General features: G+C 30.4%; 2 protein-coding genes and 1 non-coding gene across 3 annotated transcripts; 1 reads left to right on the forward strand and 2 right to left on the reverse strand.

Annotated features, from left to right (window-relative positions):
- Positions 1–1,435: 1,435 nt before the first annotated feature.
- On the reverse strand, positions 1,436–8,962 carry LOC107425181 (asparagine synthetase [glutamine-hydrolyzing] 2). The gene is made up of 14 exons (XM_016035131.4): positions 8,690–8,962; positions 7,698–7,836; positions 7,295–7,390; positions 6,990–7,131; positions 5,869–5,964; positions 5,391–5,485; positions 4,590–4,751; positions 4,006–4,086; positions 3,698–3,919; positions 3,347–3,481; positions 2,695–2,775; positions 2,435–2,521; positions 2,189–2,296; positions 1,436–1,908 (listed from the first exon to the last, which is right to left on the reverse strand). Exons 1-14 carry the CDS (start codon positions 8,767–8,769, stop codon positions 1,672–1,674), a joined length of 1,761 nt encoding a protein of 586 aa, XP_015890617.3. The 5' UTR covers positions 8,770–8,962; the 3' UTR covers positions 1,436–1,671.
- Positions 8,963–13,391: 4,429 nt separating this feature from the next.
- Positions 13,392–18,184, reverse strand: LOC107425201 (oxidation resistance protein 1). Its single transcript, XM_016035157.4, has 8 exons — positions 17,704–18,184; positions 16,553–17,079; positions 16,359–16,431; positions 15,435–15,515; positions 15,295–15,358; positions 14,154–14,241; positions 13,920–14,004; positions 13,392–13,819 (listed from the first exon to the last, which is right to left on the reverse strand). Exons 1-8 carry the CDS (start codon positions 17,824–17,826, stop codon positions 13,736–13,738), a joined length of 1,125 nt encoding a protein of 374 aa, XP_015890643.3. The 5' UTR covers positions 17,827–18,184; the 3' UTR covers positions 13,392–13,735.
- Positions 18,185–18,273: 89 nt separating this feature from the next.
- Positions 18,274–18,346, forward strand: TRNAR-ACG (transfer RNA arginine (anticodon ACG)). The gene has a single exon. It is a non-coding gene; the product is annotated as a tRNA-Arg (tRNA).
- Positions 18,347–22,832: the final 4,486 nt, after the last annotated feature.

Below are 22,832 nucleotides of genomic sequence, written 5' to 3' on the forward strand. Positions count from 1 at the left end.
ATTATATGCAGAATACTGTCCAATGTCAGGACTTTGAAATTGGCTATCTTTAGGCGAAAAATTATCCAATAGGTCTAGTTTAAGCATAAACCTCCCCACAAATATTTAGAATATAGTTTGGACATATAATAAAAATTATTAAACAAAAGGGTTAAAATTAGCACAATATATGGATGAACAAAAACATCCTCTTTACGCAATATATATATATATATATATATTTATATATATATTAGGAATGGGCAAGGTGAGTTGCACGTGGACCAATATATAATAATGTTAAATATTATTTTATTAATTTTTTGTTATATAAAAAATTTATTAATATGTTACTTTAATGAAATTTTATTAGCTTGGGTTAACTTATAATATATATTTAAAGTACCAAAAAATTATACTATCGATTTCAAAAAAAATTTGTCGGAAAAAAAAAAATAGTATACATATCTAACATATAATATTTACTCCTTTGGTTTTTAGCTTTCCAATCCAAAAAAATTCATGCAAAAAATATTGCTTTCTGAAAAAAAAATAAAAAAATAAAAAAATAAACGTAAACACTGAGCTATCTATTTCAATGATTCACTTTTACCTGATTATTAAAAAAAAGTCAAAAAATATTGAGATTACAAAAAATAAAAATTTAACAACAAAATGAGAATTGACATATAGGGGTCCCACCATCCCTTCAACAAAACAAAAACATAAACATTCAGCTATCTATTCCAACGATTCACTTTTACCTGATTATTAAAAAAAGTCAAAAAAATATTGAGATTCCAAAAAATAAAAATTTAACAACAAAATAAGAATTGACATATAGGGGTCCCATCCACTCAGTCGAGTGGATGGTGGGATCCGTTTACAGTTTCTTTTTCTTGTTTGGACATATCCCAACTCGAATTCGTTTACGTCTCCTATTTTTTTTATTTTTTATTTTTTTGTAACTGCATAATATATAAAATATAGTGAAAAAAATCTATAACTTGGTGGTCCACACGGTGCATAATGAGATATCAAGTTATATAGACCTTTCAGTTTTACGGCATTTTTGTGGTGTCGCATAGGGAGGTCGAGAATCGTGCAAAAGCTGATGGGCATTTTCGCAACTTCAGGGACTTGAAAATTTGTAACAGCAGTGAGCGTTCAGCTTTCCATATATATATATATATATATATATTATATGATGCCGACTGTCTGCGTGCATATACAATCAAATCAATTTAAAAATATATATATATATATATATATAATATTATATGATGCAGACTGTCTGCGTGTATATACAATCAAATCAATTTAAAAAAAATATATATATATATATATCGATTTTGATATGCATCCACGTAATAACAGTTTTGTATCATATATGGTTGAACAAATATTTATGCATCCACGTAATAACAGTTTTGTATCATATATGGTTGAACAAATATTTAATACCATAATATTTTAGCAAAATATATATATATATATATATATTTAACACTATAATAACTTTAAATATCCATTAGCAATCTACAAAGACTGTAAAGGAATGATTTGAACATTGAACTGTTGCATAAAATTAACTACCCAACAACATACCCAAAACAAAACTAAAAAAGCAAACCTACTTTCAAACTAAACAAGACAACAAAAGTTTTTGTGAAACCGTGGTATTGCTCCCAATCAAACAACTGTTGCAGCTTGTTCAACAAACCCTTCTTGTAATTTGTTTGGAGCTGCATCATGCAGATCTCCATTTTTAGCATCATCCACTGATTCTTTGTATGCAGCTGCATGAACTCCAACTGCAGCACGACCGGATGGGTCGAGATTTTTCGACCATGCTGCATCCCATTCAACAGCTTTAGCAGTACTACATGCCACACTTGGACCTCCAGGAACTGTTGATCTTGCAGCATTCTGTTCCGGAAATGGAAGGTTGAATCAGTTCTATGTTAATTAAAAATTGGTCCATTTTTATTCCAAATAGTTCACTAATCTTAAACATTGTAACATTTTATGTTTTCGCTTAAGGTGTGTAATTTTACCAGTTGAATACAGCATGGAACAAAATCTTTCCAAAAAATATACCTTCCTACTTCATCAAAATAGAAACCAGATTGACTGATAAATGCAAGTTAGCAAAGTTTTTTCCCAACAGAAGAAAAGAATAAATGGAGATAAGAAGTGCAAAACCCACCTTAGGAAAGAATTTCTCAAATATAGTTCTGTAGTAGTATGCTTCTTTGGTGGTAGGAGTATTTTCAGGGTAAACAAATCTGGCTTGCATAAGCATTGTATCTGTAACCTGTTAAATTATGGAAAATTTTAAAATTAATCACATATAAATAAGGAAAAAGCATCTATTGATGTTTGTTGACTTCTGCTACTAAACAAAGTTTGCGCCTACAAATTTTTATTTTTATTTTTAAAATATGATGCATACATGACCATCTGCATAATCCTTCAAGCCGTCAATCCAACTGTACCCAACACCATCACTGAATTGTTCCTTCTGCCTGTACAATATGTGCTATATAAAACAAAACCAAGCAAAAAGTTCATAAACTCTTCTCTGAATGAAAATCTAGCACGGACTGGGAATACAAGTAGGATATACCCCAAGAAAAATCTCTTCCAAGGGAAAATAAAATAAAAAATGTAAGCACAATGACTCAGCGTGTTGCAAAAGCAGAAGATACAAACCTTTGGCAAATACGGTTCCTGATCATCGTCAAACGCATTACGTAAGATCCACTTCTCAATTCTTCCAAGATCAGGCCTGATCTGTAGTTATCATTGCATGCAAGTGCTTTATATTACAATCATGGAGGCCAGCCAAGAAACACTAAAATAATTATGTAGGATGGACTCGTACATTCCGCTTTATTGATAGATAATAAGTGATAACAAGAATACCTCCCAAAATGTTTATAACAATGGTTTTAATGTATAATTTAAACAATTCCGACAGAGAGACCACCCATATTCTACATCATTTATGATGTACCAACATTGAAACAAACACCAAATTGCAGGATAATTCTCTCAACTAAATTCAAAGATAGCATTGACATATAACAATCAGATACTAATAGTATGAAAATGCACAAGAATGGCAAACCAAACTTTGTAAGTATATAAAAAACTCTGCATTGTGTTTTAAAAATATAAAATGTACTATATTATTTAGTATTAGGAAAACCTATGGGGTCATATTTTCATGTTATAAATGTTAGGCACTCCTGTGCAAGAGCAACCGCTATCCAGATAGAAAACAAGGCTTAAGAGAAGCTGCTCAGCAGTAAAAAAATTTTAAGGAATATTTTATGAAACCAAAGACAAGAAATGTAATTACCATTTTCCATTCTGGATCTATGCCCATGGCAATATTTATGAATTCTTTATCTAAAAAGGGTACACGCGCCTCAAGCCCCCAAGCCGAAGTTGATTTGTTGGCCCTCAAACAGTCATACAGATGAAGAGCTTTAATCTGTTTAATTGTAAAAAAAAAATAAAAATAAAAATAAAAAACCATAAAGAATAAAAGTTGAAATAGTATATTGATAAAGCATGGGGGGGAAAAAAAAATCAACAATGTTGAAGGTAGACAATGATCATAAAACATAAAAAAACACTACAAGAGAGAGGGAAGATGGAAGGAGACAGACACACAGTAGGCGAGAGAGAGACTTCTCAGGCTGGATACCTTCCGACATGTTTCTTGGTGGAACTCCTCCTTGTTAGGTGCCTTATGGAAATATAAGTAGCCTCCGAAAATTTCATCTGAACCTTCACCAGAAAGAACCATTTTCACTCCCAAAGATTTAATTTTTCGAGACATAAGAAACATTGGAGTGCTAGCTCTGATAGTCGTCACGTCATATGTTTCAATATGATAAATGACTTCCTCAAGCGCATCTAAACCTTCCTGAAAGGCAAAAGAAACTCAAATCTACTAGAGTACTTAGGGTGCGCTTATAGGTAGTCATTTAACCTTATAACAAATGCATTTACCTGAACAGTGAAGTTAAACTCATGATGGCGAGTTCCAAGATAATCTGCTACCTCTCTGGCAGCTTTTAGATCTGGAGAACCCTGAATATTAGAAATGAGATGCAATTATGAATAAAATATAGTATCCGGAGAGATTAATCTGACATTGAATTGCAAGTAATTATGCTTAAAGCTGTCCAACAGAGTCATGTTTTAGCATTCTTTTTTGTCAGATGAACATTGCTCATTAGACAACCAGGATTTTTTAGGGTTACCAGGTCATACAGTAATGAGCAATGACCAAGTCCCAACCCCTTTGTCAAAGATAGTCACTAGATGACAATGGCATCAATTTAATTTTACACTGCATACCAATTTATTATCTGTTAAAGTCCTAATCTGGAGTTTGGTTCTTCATTCTAGCATCAAACATGTCATAAACAGTACTTTTTACTAAGTACAACAGTTAAAAAAACATGATGTGGGAACCACCAAGTAAGTATCCAAGCAGCGGTAGTGCAAGAGGGTGAACAGAAGATAAAAACGGAAAACAAAAACAAAAGGGGAAGAATCACTATGTTTGACTATTTAACAAGTAATATGACCTTCAAACCAATGCAAAAAGTGTGCAACTGAGATCCCCACTGAACAGCAGCTTCTGTATTAGCCAAATGGCGGTTAGCAACAGCAGCAACAAGTGATGAGTCCAACCCTCCAGACAAAAGTACACCAAATGGTACATCTGTCATAAGTCTCTTCACCACAGCCTGCAATAAGCAGAGATAAGAACTTATGAAGTTTTAATTATTCTCCAACTACCACAATATTCTTTATTAAAAGATACCATTATATTTTGTGATCCAACTAATAGACAAGCAAGTATATCTTGACTGGTTTGAATTCTATGGGTTAAATAATTATGCTTATTAAGCTATTTAATATACGAGGCATTTACCCCTCCGGACACAATTACAATATTTTCTGTTGTGATAATATTAACATATATTAGATAGCAATATTTAGATTAATGGTGGCATATTAGAACCACAAACCCCAAAGTTTCCCTTCCCTCTAAGTTCTTCCACTCAGTTCCCAATGAGTAGATTTGCAAATTTGGACTTAGGCTTAAAAAGAGGGGAAAACGGCAACCAAAGGTCAAACAACCATGTCTTTCCAGAACCACTGACCTTCAAACATTATGGAGACATAGACCAGATACAAGAGAAGAAGTTTTTTGGGGAATAAGAAAAAAACCTTCTGATGTAAGTATATTAATGTCAGTAATAGAGTTCTCAATGACAAATAGAGAATAGAATGAAACATTTTTTAAATTAATTGTGCTATCAATGGAACCATAAGAACAATAAAAAGACTACAGCAAAAAACAACATAAGCGCAGAGCATGCCTTCTCAAAAGCCTTGCGCAAAACTATTGGATCATAAGGATTTGAGGGTATCTGCTCCAAATACCATGGTGGGTTGTACCACCTTCGCAGAGCTCCTGTAAATACATCAATTCATAAATATTATAAATAGGCAGAATGCAATATCTAAAATTAAATGAAAATGATTACTTTTTTATTTTTTGGGAAAATAGAGACCTAAAGGAGCACGAAGAAAAAATTGAAGTAGTATTGTAAAATGTACAAAGTTAACTTTCTAATAAAAACATCTTCAAGCCACCTAAAATAATTTACCTAATTCTGGTAAATTCTTGAGTTTGTCAAGTCAAAGAATAGAATTTTATTTGGTTTTTTTTATTATTTTCCTCCTAAGGACAAGATCATCAAGGAAAGCTCATTGTACATATCCTTATAAATTTTTTACCATTTTCTTAATTAATCAATCCAAAAGTTGAATATCACTAGCTTAATATATGCATACCTTGCTTACTAGAATATATATGCCCAGGAAGAAAAGACATAAATCTCTCGCAGTCATCACTCAAGGCTTTCATTTCTGAGGCAAACCAAGTTGATCCTGCAAAAGATTAAACACTTTATAAAGTTCCTTCTCAACTGATGTAAGTGTGCAAGATGTGTATGCGTATGAAACAACAGAAACATTTATTCAGTAAATCTGGGTGGATTGGAAATGAAAGGATATATGGTAATGGCTAACATTAGAAATAGTTGGAGCAAATTACGATCTCAAGAATAAAGTATGCATAAGAAACAATACAAGCATTTATTCATTAAATCTAAGTGAACAGAAATGAAAGGACATATGGTAATGGTTAATATTATAAATAGTTACAGCAAATTAAGATCTCAGAAATACAAGAAGAAGCTCCTTAATGTATGATCATTGTGGTGTTATATAGTGCTGTACAACTTTCCTCTCGTCAAAATATATTACATTCCAACATAGACCCACTTAAAACCCAAGACTAATGAACTTACCCTATCAAATTTTTGCATTATTCCCCTTAGAATGAGAGGGGAAAAAAAAAAAAAAAGAAATAAAGAAATAAAAAAAAATTAAAAAAAAAAGAAAAGCAAAAAAGGTGCTCATTTATAATGGAAAATATCATTGACATGGTAGAATATATTCTCAATACTGAAGGCCTCCCATGCATCTAAGTTACCAATTATGACGGTACAAACATTTTACACTTCATATGACAATTTTGATCCAAAAAATAAAACAACTATGATGTACAGACATTTTGCAGTTCATATGACAATATTAATCTAATAAAATATCAACATTGAATACTAACAACATATGAGCCTTAATATAAAACTTTCAGAATTGGTAGATCAGGGCAAAGAAAGAAGAGGCACTGAAAAATGAAGACTACAGTTATAAAAACAACAAAAGTTCCAGAATGCAAGAACCAAGCTCATATCCACTTCAGTGAAGTAAACAGAGCTGTGTGTACATCAATCACTAGAAGCTCAAAATCCATCTTTCAGACAGATAATCATACAGCTTCTGGTCAGTGAATGTGCAAACCTAATAGCTTCCTCTTAGTGCAAATTAGGCAACATTGTAGTACATACCATCAAGACCCCAGCCTATGTAAAGTGGGGTAATGCCAATAGCATCCCGAGCTGCAATAAAACTTTTGTTGCGAGTGTCAAGAAGTACAAAGGAGAACATGCCATCCAACATGTCGACAAAATCTTCCCCATGTTCTTCATACTGGAAAGTATAGATGCTAAATTCAGAATAATAACAGTTGAAAATAGATGCACACACAAAGAAAAAAGAAAAAAGAACCAAAAACCAAAATGAAACCACTGTCAAGACTACCAAGATAGTCATTAAGCATAAATTCCATTCTTTCAAAGTACCAACCACTTACGAGATGGGCAATCACTTCACAGTCACTGCCAGTTCGGAACTGATGCGACTTCAGCTTTTCTCTCAATTGCTTATGGTTATATATCTCACCATTAACCTAAAAAAAGTAGCTCCAATTGTCAGACATGATCTTAAGTGACAAGCGGCTACATAGTAAATGAAGAAAATGGTAAGTTTTTTTTTTTTGTCTCTAATTGGTAAGAATGAGAATCAGAAACATGCATAATAATGAGCAGAGGTTTATCAACAATGAGCATAAACTTAAGCTTGTAGCCTATCAAGGTCCAACAGCAACTTGTGGTCGAACCAGTTGGAATCCAGATATTGAATTTACGTCTCCAACATCTTAGAATGAGGAAATTCATGAAGAATGAAAAAGGGAAGGAGGAAGGGAGAAAGAGTACAGTGACGATAATTGTCTTGTCTTCATTGTAAAGTGGTTGATCTCCTGAAGTGGGATCTACAATAGCTAATCGTTGATGAGCAAGGTAACAATCCTCATGACAGTGCAAGCCACTCCAATCAGGACCTCTATGCCGTAACCTACACTTCACAAGTTATTTTTAAGTTATTAAAAATACATAGTAGAGTTAGGCATTTCATTCACTCACAAGAAAGCAACCATAATTCTAAACGTTCTCAGGATTTCATAATTTGCATTCCAAATTTAAACCAAAAAAATAAATAAATAAGTAAAGTGAACCCAATTTACCCATGAATGCATGCATAAGCAATTTCGTCCAGATCACCCACATTGTGTACAATTTATCAGAGATATCCCTTATACACACGGTTAAACGAATAAACCCAATGGTACTAATCACTTAGACTGCATATTTAAGGGGACAAAAATTCATGGTTTAAAAACTTTGCACATTTACATTCCACCTTCCAAATTCGGATTTTAAGAAAATATAACATAAGCCTAGCGTGTTTCCTCATTTTCCCAGTCTTTCTTGGTCTAAAACAAACAATAAGCACTAAATAACTTTTTGGGGAAAAAAAAAAAAAATAGAAACTTTCTTTTGCTAATACTTAAGCAAAACCAAAATGCTTAGTGAAAAGGAGCAACGGTAAAAACCGAAAATTGAAAAAAAAAAAAAAAATCCTAAAAATATAAATGAAGAGAAACAAGCAAAGTAACTTTGCAAGCAAATGAAGCATTCTAATACTGACAGAGAAAATGAAAAAGTAACATATAAATATATCAGAGAATGAAGGTTCAAATGAAACGCATTAACAATTTTCAATGGCTAAAATAATTCCCTATTTTAGAATAAGATTATAAAAAAAAAAAAAATCATTAATATATAATTCTACGTTCATCCTGTGTATATATATATATATATATGAAAAATAAATAAAATAAAATAAAATGAAAAGAAAGAAAATCCACCTCCGAGATAATTCGATGATACGCGAGCGCTTGGCATGAGAGTTGTCCAAGCAACCAAGCACAGCAAGTATTCCACACATGGCGGCCTCCTGCTTTTCTCCGAATGAGCGTGGCTGGAGTGGTTTCGCCAATACAAAATACTGAGGCTCAGGATTCTCGCGTGGATTTTGTACTCTCTAATATAAAACCCCACCCACCCCCTATATCACCGGCACGGCCGTTGATTTCTCACACTTCCGCTCTCTACTTTTCTTTCTTATTTATTTATTTTCAAAAGGTCAACACCTTTATTTATACTCTCTGCCAGAATCTAAGTGGATTCCCTTTTGTTTTTTTTTTTCCTTTTTATTTTTTTTTATAAAATAAAATAAAACAAAATAAAGATTCTACTGTTGGAATTTCGTATTATTATTTATTGGGTGCAACCGTGTGGATCTTTAATAAGTAATTCATGCACCAAGTTTTTTCTGGCGGACACTATGTGAATAAATATGTTTAATAATTATTAAACTTATTTCCCAGAAGAAAACAAATATCATCTACTAATAATCTTATAATGAGAAAACTGATTAATAATAAAGTTAATTATACTGCATTTTCCTGTAGTTGTTCTTAGTTACAATATAATATTTTTATATTTATTATAATTACACAAATATCATCTACTAATAATCTTATAATGAGAAAACTGATTAATAATAAAGAAAGTTAATTATTATGCATTTTCCTGTAGTTGTTCTTAGTTACAATATAATATTTTCATATTTATTATAATTACATTCGTATTTTTTCCATAAAAGTTTATTCATAAAAATATTTTTTCTCTCTTGCGTGCTAATTAAAATTATTGAATTACCCTTATATATATTAATTAAATGGATTTTGATTTGTTTGAAAAATAATTATCAATTTTCAATGACATTTACACACATATATGTGTAATTAATATAAGGGTTAATTATACTGTATTTTCTTATGATTTTTTTTAATTACAAAAAATACCCTAATATATATAGTAATTACAAATCAATCCCTGATATTATCACATTGGCGTTAAAGTTAACAGAAGAGGAATATAATAATCATTTAACAGCTATTCCAAAATACAAATTTAAAAATAAAAAATAAAAAATATAAAAAAGATATATTTTCCACTGTTTTTAGGTTTCACCTCCACCTAGCCATTGTTTTTACCTTCATGCCCGACTGACAGGGGTTTTCACCTTCATGTCCGATTGAGGTCTCGAATCTCATTTTTTCGACAAACGGATCTTGAGCAGATCTCGGTTCTTGGAATCCAGGTTTCCTTCTCTTCTCTTCTCTTCCTCTGCTTCTCTCTCTCTCTCTCATCCATTTTTTTGGCTTTGTCATATTTTGATTTTCTTTACCCAACTACAAAGCAGAAAATTAAAAATGTCAGTTAAAATACACATAATCACAAAAAATTCAAAAATCCTTCCTTTTTTCTTAAATTAATGAGATTATGGTAATTTGCTCGAAATTTAATTTGCTTTCATACTTTTGGCATGAAAAGTGTGTATACTTATGTATGTAGGTATAATTATATTAAGGGTTAGACTCCAAGAACCGAGATCTGCTCGAGATCCATCCGTCAAAGAAATGAGATTCGAAACCTCTATCAGACATGAAGGTGAAAACAATGGTTACGTGAAGGTGAAACCTAAAAACTATGGAAAATATATATTTTTTTATGTTTTTTTATTTGTTTTTTAATTTTTTTTTTTTTAAATAGCTGTTAAATGACTATTATATTCTTTTTCCGTTAACTTTAACGCCAATATAGTATTATTAGGAATTGATTTGTAATTACTATATATATCAAAATATTTTTTGTAATTTAAAAAAATCACAAGAAAGTGCAGTGTAATTAATCCATAATAATATTATAAAAAGCTAGGACAACAAGATTCTTTAATAAGAAAAGAAAAAAAAAGAATAGACGAAAAAATTTAGAGAAAATGATTGTTTTAATATTTAAGTCATTCTCATGTTTTATTTAAGAAATTAATTTTGCATCAAAATTTTACTATTAGTTTTAGCATACACAATTCTTTGATTCCATTTTAATTAGTGACCAAACAGTAATAAAAGAAAAAAAAGAAAAAGAAAAAAACTTGAACCAAATGGATCTTTTTTTTTTCTTTTCTTTTTTTATTTTTATTTTTTGATGAAAATGTACCAAATGGATCTGACTGCTTAGAAAAACTCTAAAATAAAACAAAATTAGGATTCAGAGGATAAAAATTATTTATTATATTATTTTTATGAATATAATGTTTATTTTTAAATTCTTTTTCTCCATGATTTTCATTTAACTATTTTTTTAAAAATTAGTAATTAAAAAATTATAATAATAAATAATAAAATTTCAACATCACCGTACGAGCTTAGCAGACGAGAGGGCGGCTCCAGTTGGCAGCAGACAATTTTGACCACCTTTCGGAATTGGGGGGATTTGGCATAGACTGCATGAGACAGGCAATATGATGGTTTTTTTTTTTTTTTTTTTTTTGACTACCAAAAAAAAAAAACAAAAAAACAAAAAAACAAAACAAACCATAAAACAAAAAACAAAAAATGCAATATTGTAATGAATGCCACCATTCCATTATCTCTTTATAACTTGCACTTTTATTTATATTTATCATGTAATCTATATTATATTTTTATAGCATTAATTTTTATATATTTATGAGTTATTTATGTAGTTGTAACAATGATTCATGTGAACTTATATTTACTAACTTTGTCATCAAAAAATGGATACATATAATAAGATAAGAATATTCTTCATTTTTTCTAAAGTTAAAAGAGATTCTACATAAGCTAAGCAATATTATATTCTTTTTACTCATATGGAAAGAATATTATATATTTATTTAAAATGTGTCCATTTAAAAAGTGTATGTGATATTTATATTTATGTTAACTGTAATTTTTTTTTTCTTCGTCAAAGTTTTATTCTATTGAATTTTATTGGTAAGGTTTTAACAAGGTAGTATGAGGAGCAGTTTGTCATAAATAAGAATGCAATGCTACATTAGTCTAATATATACTTAAATTGTATTTTTTTTTTTTTTCTTCTTTCCCTTCAACAAGGCTTTTCCTACTCTTTGTAAGGTTTTAACCAGAAAACTTAACACCCAAACATACCAGAAGTGTTATGCTAAAGAGAATGCATTAATTATACTCTTTTTCCTTGTCAAGATTTTATCCTACTAGGTTTTCCTAATAAGATATTAATAAGATAATTTAGTATTCACATGCACTTGAAGTGTTACAATTAGGGAGAGAAATATATTATTTGTACTTTTTTTTTTTTTTCCCCTTTGTGAAGGTTTTTTGTTCCACAGGTTTTTCTCGCAAGATTTTAATAAGGTAAACTAGTATACATACTATCATATATATAAATATTGTACCTGTTTTTTCTTTTGGTTTTATTCCACTGGATTTTCTTAGTAAGATTTTAGTGAGACATATTCAATATATGCTGGACATCTAAGGGGTAATGCTATGAATACAATGTGGATGTCACTTTTCCATCATCTCTTTGTAACTACACACTTATATATATTTATTGTGTAACCTACCTAACATCTTTATAGTATTAAATTTTTATGTTTATTGATCATTTATATTGTTGTAAGCGATGACCAATGTGAACTTATATACAGTGGCTATGTCATGAAAAAATGGATACATATAATAGTACAAGAATATCTCCCATTTTCTCTATCTTTTTATGTTCTATTTTTATTATGCTCTTTATATTCTTGTTAAATTTTAATTAGTTTATAACAAATATAATATTTAAAATTTTTCACTTTTCTTTTGTTTCAGCTGAGACTATATAAAATTATGAATAATATATTATATACTCTTTTGATATAAATTCTACATTTTAATTCTGACATAGATAGCGCATTCCAATTGGAAAGGAAAGCTAAGCTATTACTGTATGTTTTCTTGGATAAAATTCCAAATAAAAAATTTACCCAAAAAAAATAAATGAATCCAGATAGAAAATATGTACTTCTTATATTTGTACTTGTTCTTTTTAAGAATAATTTTGCAAGCTAAATAGCTGTTTAAAGCTCTTGAGGTCTATTGCTTATCTTTATACAGAGAATTTTTACAGTGTGGACTGCATTCAAAGTCGATGCTTTTTGAATATAAACGTTGGCTTCGATGTATATAATGTACAACAAAGCTGACGCTTACATCGAAAAAACGTCGACTTTGGATGTGTCTGCATACTAACCGTCTATACCTTAGAATCACACACTCTCTCTCATCACACACTCTCTCTCTCTCTCTCTCTATATATATATATATATATAGAGGAAGCTTTTTGGAGGCATAAAACAACTTGGAATAGTTAAACATATATATTTCCTTTTATTCTTTCAGCAACAATCTAACAGTAAAGCAAAGCCACTATTTTATTTTCTATGACCCCTTTTGCAATTTCTGGATATTCAAAAAGCAAACATATTATTTTTGCATTCCTTTACATTTGACATTATAATAATTGATCAAATCCCTCTGTTCCTATAACCATGTTAAATTATTCTATGCAGTTATTATTTTTTTTTTTTGGCTGAGATATTCTATGTAGTTTTCAATTTTACCAAATTGAAACAAATTACCTTCCTATAAACTGTTCAACCAACAAAGTTGATGATGCTAAAAAAAATCTTTTTTTTCTTTTTCTTCAGGATAGAGGGGAAGAAAATCCATTGTTTGTAACTGATATTCTTCTCAGGAGTCACCTTACTGCCCAAAAATGGTCATACAAACTCAGAGTTGTTCCTTGCAATTTACATAGCAAACAAGTTGTAGTTGCCAACATAACAACACTCCAGCGACCAGAACATATTAACGTGCGGTTGATATATACAAAAGACCATTTTTCGGTTAGCTATCTAATACAGCATTCAGCATCACTGGTAATGTGGCCACAGCTGCCACATTTCAAAGATGATGGTCAGCAGAATGAAGTTTCGTTCATGTTTGATGAGGCATTCACCACCGACAAATTCCAGGTGCCTCTGTACGGCTCAAAGCAAGCATTTCTTCATATTTTGAAGCATATACAAAGCCCCACAACTGCAACCAGTAAAGACATTGTAACTAACTCCTGTCTAGATTATATACAGAACTAAAGCTAAATTTTGGATATCCTGCATGAGAGAGACTTTGTGTATACCTCAACTTCTTTCACTTCAAAGTCTTCAGAGTTTGCAAGACAAGGGTTTCCATAAGTTTCCGAGTTTGAACTTGATCCATTCAATCTAGACAAAATAAGAACCTTAGGATATGAAATAACTATTCAAACACACTTCATCAAATTTGAAGTTTTGACAGAGGGGCTACAAGCATACCAAATACAATAAATGAAGAAAATGGGAAAAATAAATGACATAAAGATGCAGAATCTTACAGATCACTGTCCAAATATAGTGCAAAGTGACCACCCCCACCAATTGCTAGAAAGTCCATGGCACAGACAGTGAAATACCGATTTGCACCTGTTCATTAATTGGAGTTAGTTTAACCATATTCAGTAAAAAAAAACCAGTACTCTTGAATCTCAACCAAAAGAGTAGATTCCTGGGAGGGTCAGTAATCATAAATCAGGCAAGGGCATATTGGGTGAGTGCAACATTATTTTAAATTTTCTTATCTATATTCACATGGACATGATTAAGTTATTCAATGCAAAATTACTCTTGGACAGTGTAATATACTACTAGGGACGAAAGATATAACCAACTAGCACAGAAGTATGCTTTTCTGTATATATGATATTCCATATGCAGGTATATAGATGGTGAAGATGAACATGGTAACTTACACGGTGCTCTCCTGACTTAGTGCACTTTCAGCTCACAAACATCAATTGCATGCAAATTTGACATGCAAAACTAAAAGTACTCCCAAAACATTAGAAACATATGCTCATACTCAATAATAATGTGTGATATGAAGTCAAAAACTTAGAATCTCGCATGCCTTCCTAGAAAAGGATCACTACAGTCACATGTAACAAATCAAAGCTGCAACTTATCAATATATAGTGTAGGAAAAGTATCACTGATTGTTACAAAGCCAAGTAATCACAGAATAGCAGTAGGCTATATCAGAAGAAGGTGAAGCAAGATAAAACTTCTTTGTAGCTGAATACATAATTAAACAGTTTCATAATGTCCTCTCAGAATACCAGTTTTATGATTCTTTTTTCACTCCCAAGAAACAGGTTTTTATCACTACCATAATAGCAAGCATATCTATTTCCAATAAAATTTCTGGTCATTTACAAAAAACATTTAGGCAGAACAATTGCATATTAATAAATTTTACAAGGCAATTCCTATTCTTGTCTCTCATGACACACTACCTGCATTAACATGGTAAACAACTAACACATCTTCTTCTTTCTGCCCTTTTTGTTTTTTTTTTTTTTTTTTTCTTCCCTATCCTATATTTATGAAAAATATATATTGTACGCATGAATGTCCAAGTACGTTAGAAAGTTGAATTCCAAATCTTGCCTATGAAATGTATAAGATAAAAATCAATACCTGTAGGATGGAATATAACAGGATGTCCAGGCTTATCTGTGAAAACAAATGTTTCATTTGTTCCCTGCTTAAAGTTCAATGTCAATAGATGTACAGAAGAAAACAATTACTGAATGAACTTTAAAGGCCTTCAGCAGCACCTGATACTTTTTCTTGTTGGTTGGTCTTAAGGGTGCCTCAACCAAGCCACCAAATACTGCACCTTTACGGTCTCCAACAACCTGAAAGAATATTGACATTAATATTAACAGGTTCATCCTCGATTGGAAATTGCATACATTTGTTAGGATGAAGTGAAAATTGACTCCAAGCATTGATAAATATTACGTTGAACTTTGTTGTGCATATTAACAGTTGAAAGGGATTTTCTTTATGAAGTAAACAGTGTTCTTATTTTCTAATCCTTGAGAAATCAGGCTGACTTATATGTCTTTGTTAGAGATTAACCAGTGGTTGCTCTACTTGGCAATTAGAATTTGGCTCTGCAGCTTATTTTTTATAACTGAGTTCCAAATTACATCAATAGCATGCTGGATAGCCAGGTTTCAAAGATCACAAAGCAACTCAGCTTAATAGTTGAGAGCTTGAGAAAACTCTTTCTACATATGCAGAAGAAAACAATGTTTTATACTGAAAGTAGACTCAATCGTGCAACCTATTTGAAGAATTTGCATTAAAAATTGTTCTATTATGTACCAAACCATGTTGCATCTCCATTTTTCAGCATGACTTATAAATAATTAAAAGATTACAATCATATATTATGTATATGAGACTCAATTGGACAAAGTTGACCAAATATGCAAAGCGTGAAATGATTTCCAACTGTCTAGGTTGCTTTATGAGAAGCAAATATTTACATTTTTACCTAATAACCTCCTCCACTTGATATGAAAAACTATTTTGTGTGAACTCTATAAATCTACTCCAGCAACAATAATTTCACAAGAGATTTCAAACATACAATAAAGATTTCATGGCCTTATAAGTTATATGGCTGGAATTTCAGTTAAAAATATGCCTACTGAAAACATAGTAATAACAGAAAGTAAACAGACTTTTACCAGCAAAGTGAGACCAGGCCAGAGCATGCTCCTTCTGTATAGTGTTGAAAGTGAAATGCCGTGCCTCCATGTACTGCAAAGGACAAACAAGAGACATTAGTGATTGTGCATATCCATTAACCATCCACAAAACAATAAAATTTTTGAAAGATCTAACTCATCTCCACAAATGATAAAGTTCTGTTTTTCCAGACCTGTATAGTAATAACCATTTCCTTCCCTGAATAAGTGCTGGAAGTGAAGCATAAAGTGCAGTTCTTGTATCTTCTGAGAGAAGCAATGAGGGTTCAGAAATGTCTGGACGATCAAGTGAAGGTAAAGGCTCTTCGACTTTCTGTACGGGCTTCATCTCAACTCCAGCCAATCTAGCATCTCTATCATTACCAACTTTAGTGTCAGAATCAGCCTTGCGCTCTTGATTCCGATACCCACTGATTCTCGCAGCTTGGTATATAGCTCTACCAAGTGTCTGTTTTCCCTTGGAAATTAAGCTTCTTCTCCCACCATTTTCTTTCATTTTGGAGTCAGATGCTGAATTACCCTTTTCCACTTGATCATCAATTGGCTCGGCCAAGTTTGGATTAATTTCAGACTCTGGGGCTGACAATAGTGAGTACAGGAATGCAGTAAAGGAAGAAGTATCTGGTCCATCAACTAAATCTTCAGAACCCTCTTCACTAATTGACTCAGGTTGACTTCGTTTGGACTCGCTCGCATCTTCCTTAAAAAAACACAGAATGGATAGTTATAGCCTGAACAGTGTATTAAAAGAGTCCAACATAGCTAGAGTTGAAATCATATAGAAGCAAAATTCAATAAGAGCCTTTATTTAAACTATAATATGTACCAGTTCAAGAATAGCATTTCAACTATGGACCCTAACCCTCACATTGTAAGCAAAATGCCTTCCTATTTGTCTAAATGCCAAGTAAAAGCATCCCCTAAAATTATGCTCTGTGAGGTGCTTGTCGTGGGAAAATTCCTTTAACAAAGATTTCTATTTATCACTCTCAAAATTTCAGTTATATGAACAAGATATCATCTTTGATCTCCAATTTAAGAAACCCAGAATACCCACATGAAACTCCAAACAATCCAGCTCCCAAGATCACCATCAAAATCTTGAGAACCACAAAAAAGGGAATACCCATCAAAATAATTAACAAAGAATCCAAGTGAAACATACAAAACATGCTATTAGGACAGAGACAACAACCAAAAATAACTATGATCAGAACTTAAAAGAAAACATCAAAACAGATACAAAAACAAAAGGCAAACAATCAAAACCCAGAAAGCTTTTCAAGGCAGCAGAACAGAAAAGGACAAAGGGAGAGAGAATTACAGATTGAGCAGGCGATTTGGAAGTGGGTTTGGAGGGTTTGTCGGAAATAGGGTTGAGGAGGACGGTGGTAATATCGGATACAAAGTGGGCAGCTTTGCTCCGTAAAGACTGTTGCCTACCCATTTTTTTCTTCTGCTTTATATAATCCGATAAAGACGAATTCCCACCACTAATCACCAATCCAATAACTTTTTCTCTAACTCATTATCTTCAAGATTCCATTTTCCTCTTTGTTTTTGTTTTTGTTTTCTTATTGCTTCTTTCCCCTCTTGTTGGATACTTGCTTTTCGTTGCTCTCTATAAACAAATTCAACCAGAAGAAAATGCTTAAAAATACAATTCACCCTACATGTCTCTCTGTCTCTTTAGATACGTTGTTATGTGGAAAGGACCTGGAGAAGAAAGAGTATCTTCAACGCCATGAACTTTTCAAAATTTGTTGAGGTGCCTCCCACCCGACAATGGGCAAGAAGCAAAAGCTCAACTCGGAAGACCCAACGGGTGAAGCGAGTTGCATAATAGTCAAACATAAAAGATAAATATATCTTTAAAGCTTCGATCATCAAGAACGACTCCGTGGCCCAATGGATAAGGCGCTGGTCTACGGAACCAGAGATTCTGGGTTCGATCCCCAGCGGAGTCGTAACTTCTTTATATTTTTCGGTTTTTGGATTTAACTCTAATGGGCTTCAAGCTTCAAAGTTGAAGCCCAATATCATATTAACTTTCAAGCCCAATATCAGGTGATTATTGAAGAATTAAAAAAAAAAAAAAAAAAAAACAAATTTTAACCCCATTATGTTTTCAATGATTAAAATGAAACACCTTAATTTATATAGGCAAAGATGGATGGATTAACTTTGAATATAACATCTCACCCATTGTGTTCTTATCTTTAATCCATAAAGTAACTAAAAGCTCTACCCCCATGAATTTTTCCTTTTCTTAAAAACAAATCCTTGAATTTAATTATTTTTATTAATTATAGTTAGAATCTAAAATGAGATTTTTTTTTAGGTCACAATAATGATTAAAATTTTAAATTTTAAAAATATTAAATATTAATATTTAACATATTTAAAATATTAATATTTTAACATATTTAAAATTTTATATAAAAAAAGTTAATCATATTATAATTTGATGATGATTAATAAATATAATTTTAAATTTTAATCATTAATATAATTTAAAAATTAAAAAAAAAATTCTAATTTTAAAAACCTAACTGGATATATATACTTTTGTGAACACGTCGTTTGCTAATATCAAAAACTCCAAGCAATTTCCTAGCATTTCTTTAACTCTAGAATGAATAGTAAATTACAGAAATGTGATCAAACTCCATTATTCTTAATTTTATAAAATAAAAGAACGGAAAAAAAATAAATAAAAAAGAAACGAAAAGAAAGAACAAAAGGAATTATTGTTTGCCGTTGGATGTCCCTATCAATCAGTATTCGTATGGAGAAAATTGGTTTCAATAATTGTTACCCACTAACATTTATGAGAATTGATAATAACCACAAAAGAGCACACTCATTTCATTCGCAACAAAACAAATAAATTAATGACAAAAACTTACTGTTCAAAAATGATGATACCACCTAAAAAAGAAACAATGACAATACCAAAATAATCTAATCGCAATCTATTGAAATAAAAAGGCTATCTTATTGCCTAACTTCTACGTATGTACGTACATCTTTATATATATAAATACTTTCTTTTGCGAAAAATCCAAAACAAATTTGATCTTGATTATCAATGTTCCAAACAAAATCTATAGACGGTCTTCTTTATTGATGTTCCAAATAAAATCTATTATGATTTACCATACAAGAATAAAGGTTAAGATTTTGTGGAGTCAATACCTATAATCTTGTCTCTTTATCAATATGTAACCTAATAACAAAATTATTATTTCATTCAATAATAATTCTAAATTCAATTCTTTATTCTTATATTAAAAAAAAATTTGATAGAGATTTTCCATTCTCTTTTTTATGTGTTAGAAATTAACATAATGGTTTTTGTTTGACAAGCAGTAGAATTATATATACGGTCATTTGCTGCTTATTCATATATTCATATATGGTTAATTAAAGTAAAATGCATAAATATAGTGCAGAATGGTTTATAATCGCCCATGGGAATGGGGGCTTTTGTAACAGTTAAAACAAATCTGAAGCCTGTAATTTTTTAATACTAAAGAATTAATAAACCATTCAATAATAGCCAATTAAATGAATAGCCACCAGGCATTTAAGTTGCACTAGTGCTCAACATTTTTATATTTTTCATCGATAAATTAATAATATAATACAAATTTTAGTTTTTTTTTTAAATTTAATACAAGTTTTAGTTTAAAAACTTATAGTCTGTATTTTAGTCAAATATTAAGATAGATGCAAAAGAAAAAGAAAAATAATAATAAACAAATTTTACTCACATTATGTCATACGTACCATGAATGCTGTGCATAAAGATAAAGCAAAAAAAATAATAATAATTAAAAAAAAAAACACAAACTTGTACTAAATTCAAAGTTTAAAATATCCGATATTTTTTCAATTTTTTTTTGATATTTTTATTTTTTAAAGGGATTGAAATAAAATTTAGATTTGGAAATGGATAAAACTTCTATAATATCTATTGAAATTTCTGAAATTTTGTTAAAATTTCTATGGAAATTTTCGTAAAATATCCACATCAAATCTTTAACGATTTGGTTAAAAAATCTATAATTTTCATGAAAATTTTAGAAATTTTATTATGAAATTTCGAAAATATCCATGGAATTTTTAAATTTTTTTAAAAAAATTCATAAATATTATTGATATTTAGTAAAAAAAATTTATCAAATTAACTTCATTGATAATTTTTTTAACTTTTAAGCAAAATAGAATGAATTGAATTGAATAATATTTATAAGTTCTACTTATTGCATGACCAACAACAATTGCTTATAGAAAAGATATGTCTTCTGGTAAGTTTAAATATTGTAGTATGTGAATATCAATAGATGTAATAGTACAAATATGTAATTATATAATAATTATTTGTAACAATTGAATTAAGGATGTATGATGATAGTGCACCTACAGTAAAAAAATCGGCATTGAAAGTTTTGTCACAAACAATATCATCCTCTGCCTGTGAAAGAAATTGGAGCACTTTTCCACTAATACATACAAAACAAAGAAATAGACTAGTATATAGTAGAATTGAAAAACTAGTCTATTGTTATTATAATATGAAGCTCAAGTTGAGGGATATGGAAGCTGAAGAAAAAAATCATCAAGACTTGGATCCAACAATAATATTTGAAACTATAATGGAAGATGGTGATGAAGATGGCAACCAAATGTACCAATGGATTAAAAATGTTTATTTAGATGATCATGAAGGGAATCTTGATCCAATGATTGCTTAATAAGCTGAAAAAGAGGGAATAAATGATTGCTTAACAAGCTGAAAAAGAGGGAATAAATGTTTAAAAAGTGATTGCTGAATAAGTAAATTCTAGTAGTGGTGATTTATTTCAAAGGCTTACGAGAAAGCCAACTAGAGCTATTAGTGCTTCAGCTCCATCATGTGGTATACATTCACAATTTGAGACTCTTAGTAGTCACTCTAACGCAAATGGTGATGAAGATAACTTCAATAAATTATCTGAATTAGCATTTAGTAGAGGTAGTGGCCAAAGGGAATCACCAAGTCGAGAAGTTAGATTAAGTCTATTTACTGGTGAACAATATTACACACATGCAATACAAGATGAAAATTGTGGGAGTAGAGATGGAATCCAAGGATTCAGTGCTGTTGGAAAAGACTATATACGTAAATAGACATCTATAATGGAGATGTCACAACAAAAAGAATATTCAATTTCTATGACTTTTGGATCTATGAGAGTTGGAAGTCATTTTCATAACCCTTATTCAATGGATATTTATGGAAATATCATCAAGTAACAACTTATAGGTACCATTTCAAACTCAACCATCAGAGAGTAGCAGTTATACATATAGTCAACCAATAATACAATATACATATGGTTGGCATATTAATAATTATATGCAAAATTATCAGTGAAATATATTTTTTCATAATTACTTCTCACATTTCATATCTCAAAATCAAAATGAGGAAGAAATCGATGATTTTCAACCATTCAAAAGTTTTATATGATATTAAGATGATATTTATGAATTACAATATAATTGTAATAATCGTTTTATATATTTTAGTTAATAAATAATTTTATTATATATATATTTTTTGACATATTTTTATCAATAATAATTCATCTATAATCATTAATGCTTATTATAAATTAATTCACTAAGAAAAATATAATATCCATTTAATATTTTAGCAAGTTTTATAATTAATTTGATAATTGATGGATTAAATAAGTTAATTCTAAAATTTTAATAAAAATTTTTATTATTTTTTATCGATATTCGATATTTCAAATTTTTAATATTTTTATCGATATTGATTTTTTTAACTTGGTACTAAAAAAAGCCTTATAAAAAATATAAGATCTTCTTTTTTTTTTTTTTGGGTGAATTTATAAAAAATGTAATATGCTATGTCCTAGAAAGTAAAAGCTTCGTAACTTGAAATACATTTTTAATTCTTTTTTTTTTCTATGAATATTTTGAGTTCTTAATTCTTATTGTAGAGACTATATTAAATCCTCTATTTATCTTAACTAGTAGCTTGTTTAATTATGAATAATATGCCATAGACGATGATGATGCCAAGTGTTAGGGAATACAACTACAATTCAAAATTTCAATTATTTTTCTAAACTATTACAAAAGATTTTTCAACACTTGTACACTCAATTCTATATATTAAATAATCTGAAAATTTGTAAGATTCGCTTTGTGTGACAGCAATCCATACCTAGTTTATAAACAAGATTTTGTGTTCATGATGACTCACGCTTGAGAAAGGTACAAGAAGACGTTTTACACCCTATTTTTCAAACGTATTGCGTCAATTCTATCCACATCACCTACTACATCTGGATTTTCAAATATATGTTGTAAAGATAAAGATAATTCCTTCAAATCCCCACTAAAGTTCGTTTTATTTCAATGAGCTTCTCATTA

This window comes from Ziziphus jujuba, chromosome 7 (genome assembly GCF_031755915.1).
Source record: "Ziziphus jujuba cultivar Dongzao chromosome 7, ASM3175591v1".
NCBI lineage: Eukaryota > Viridiplantae > Streptophyta > Magnoliopsida > Rosales > Rhamnaceae > Ziziphus > Ziziphus jujuba.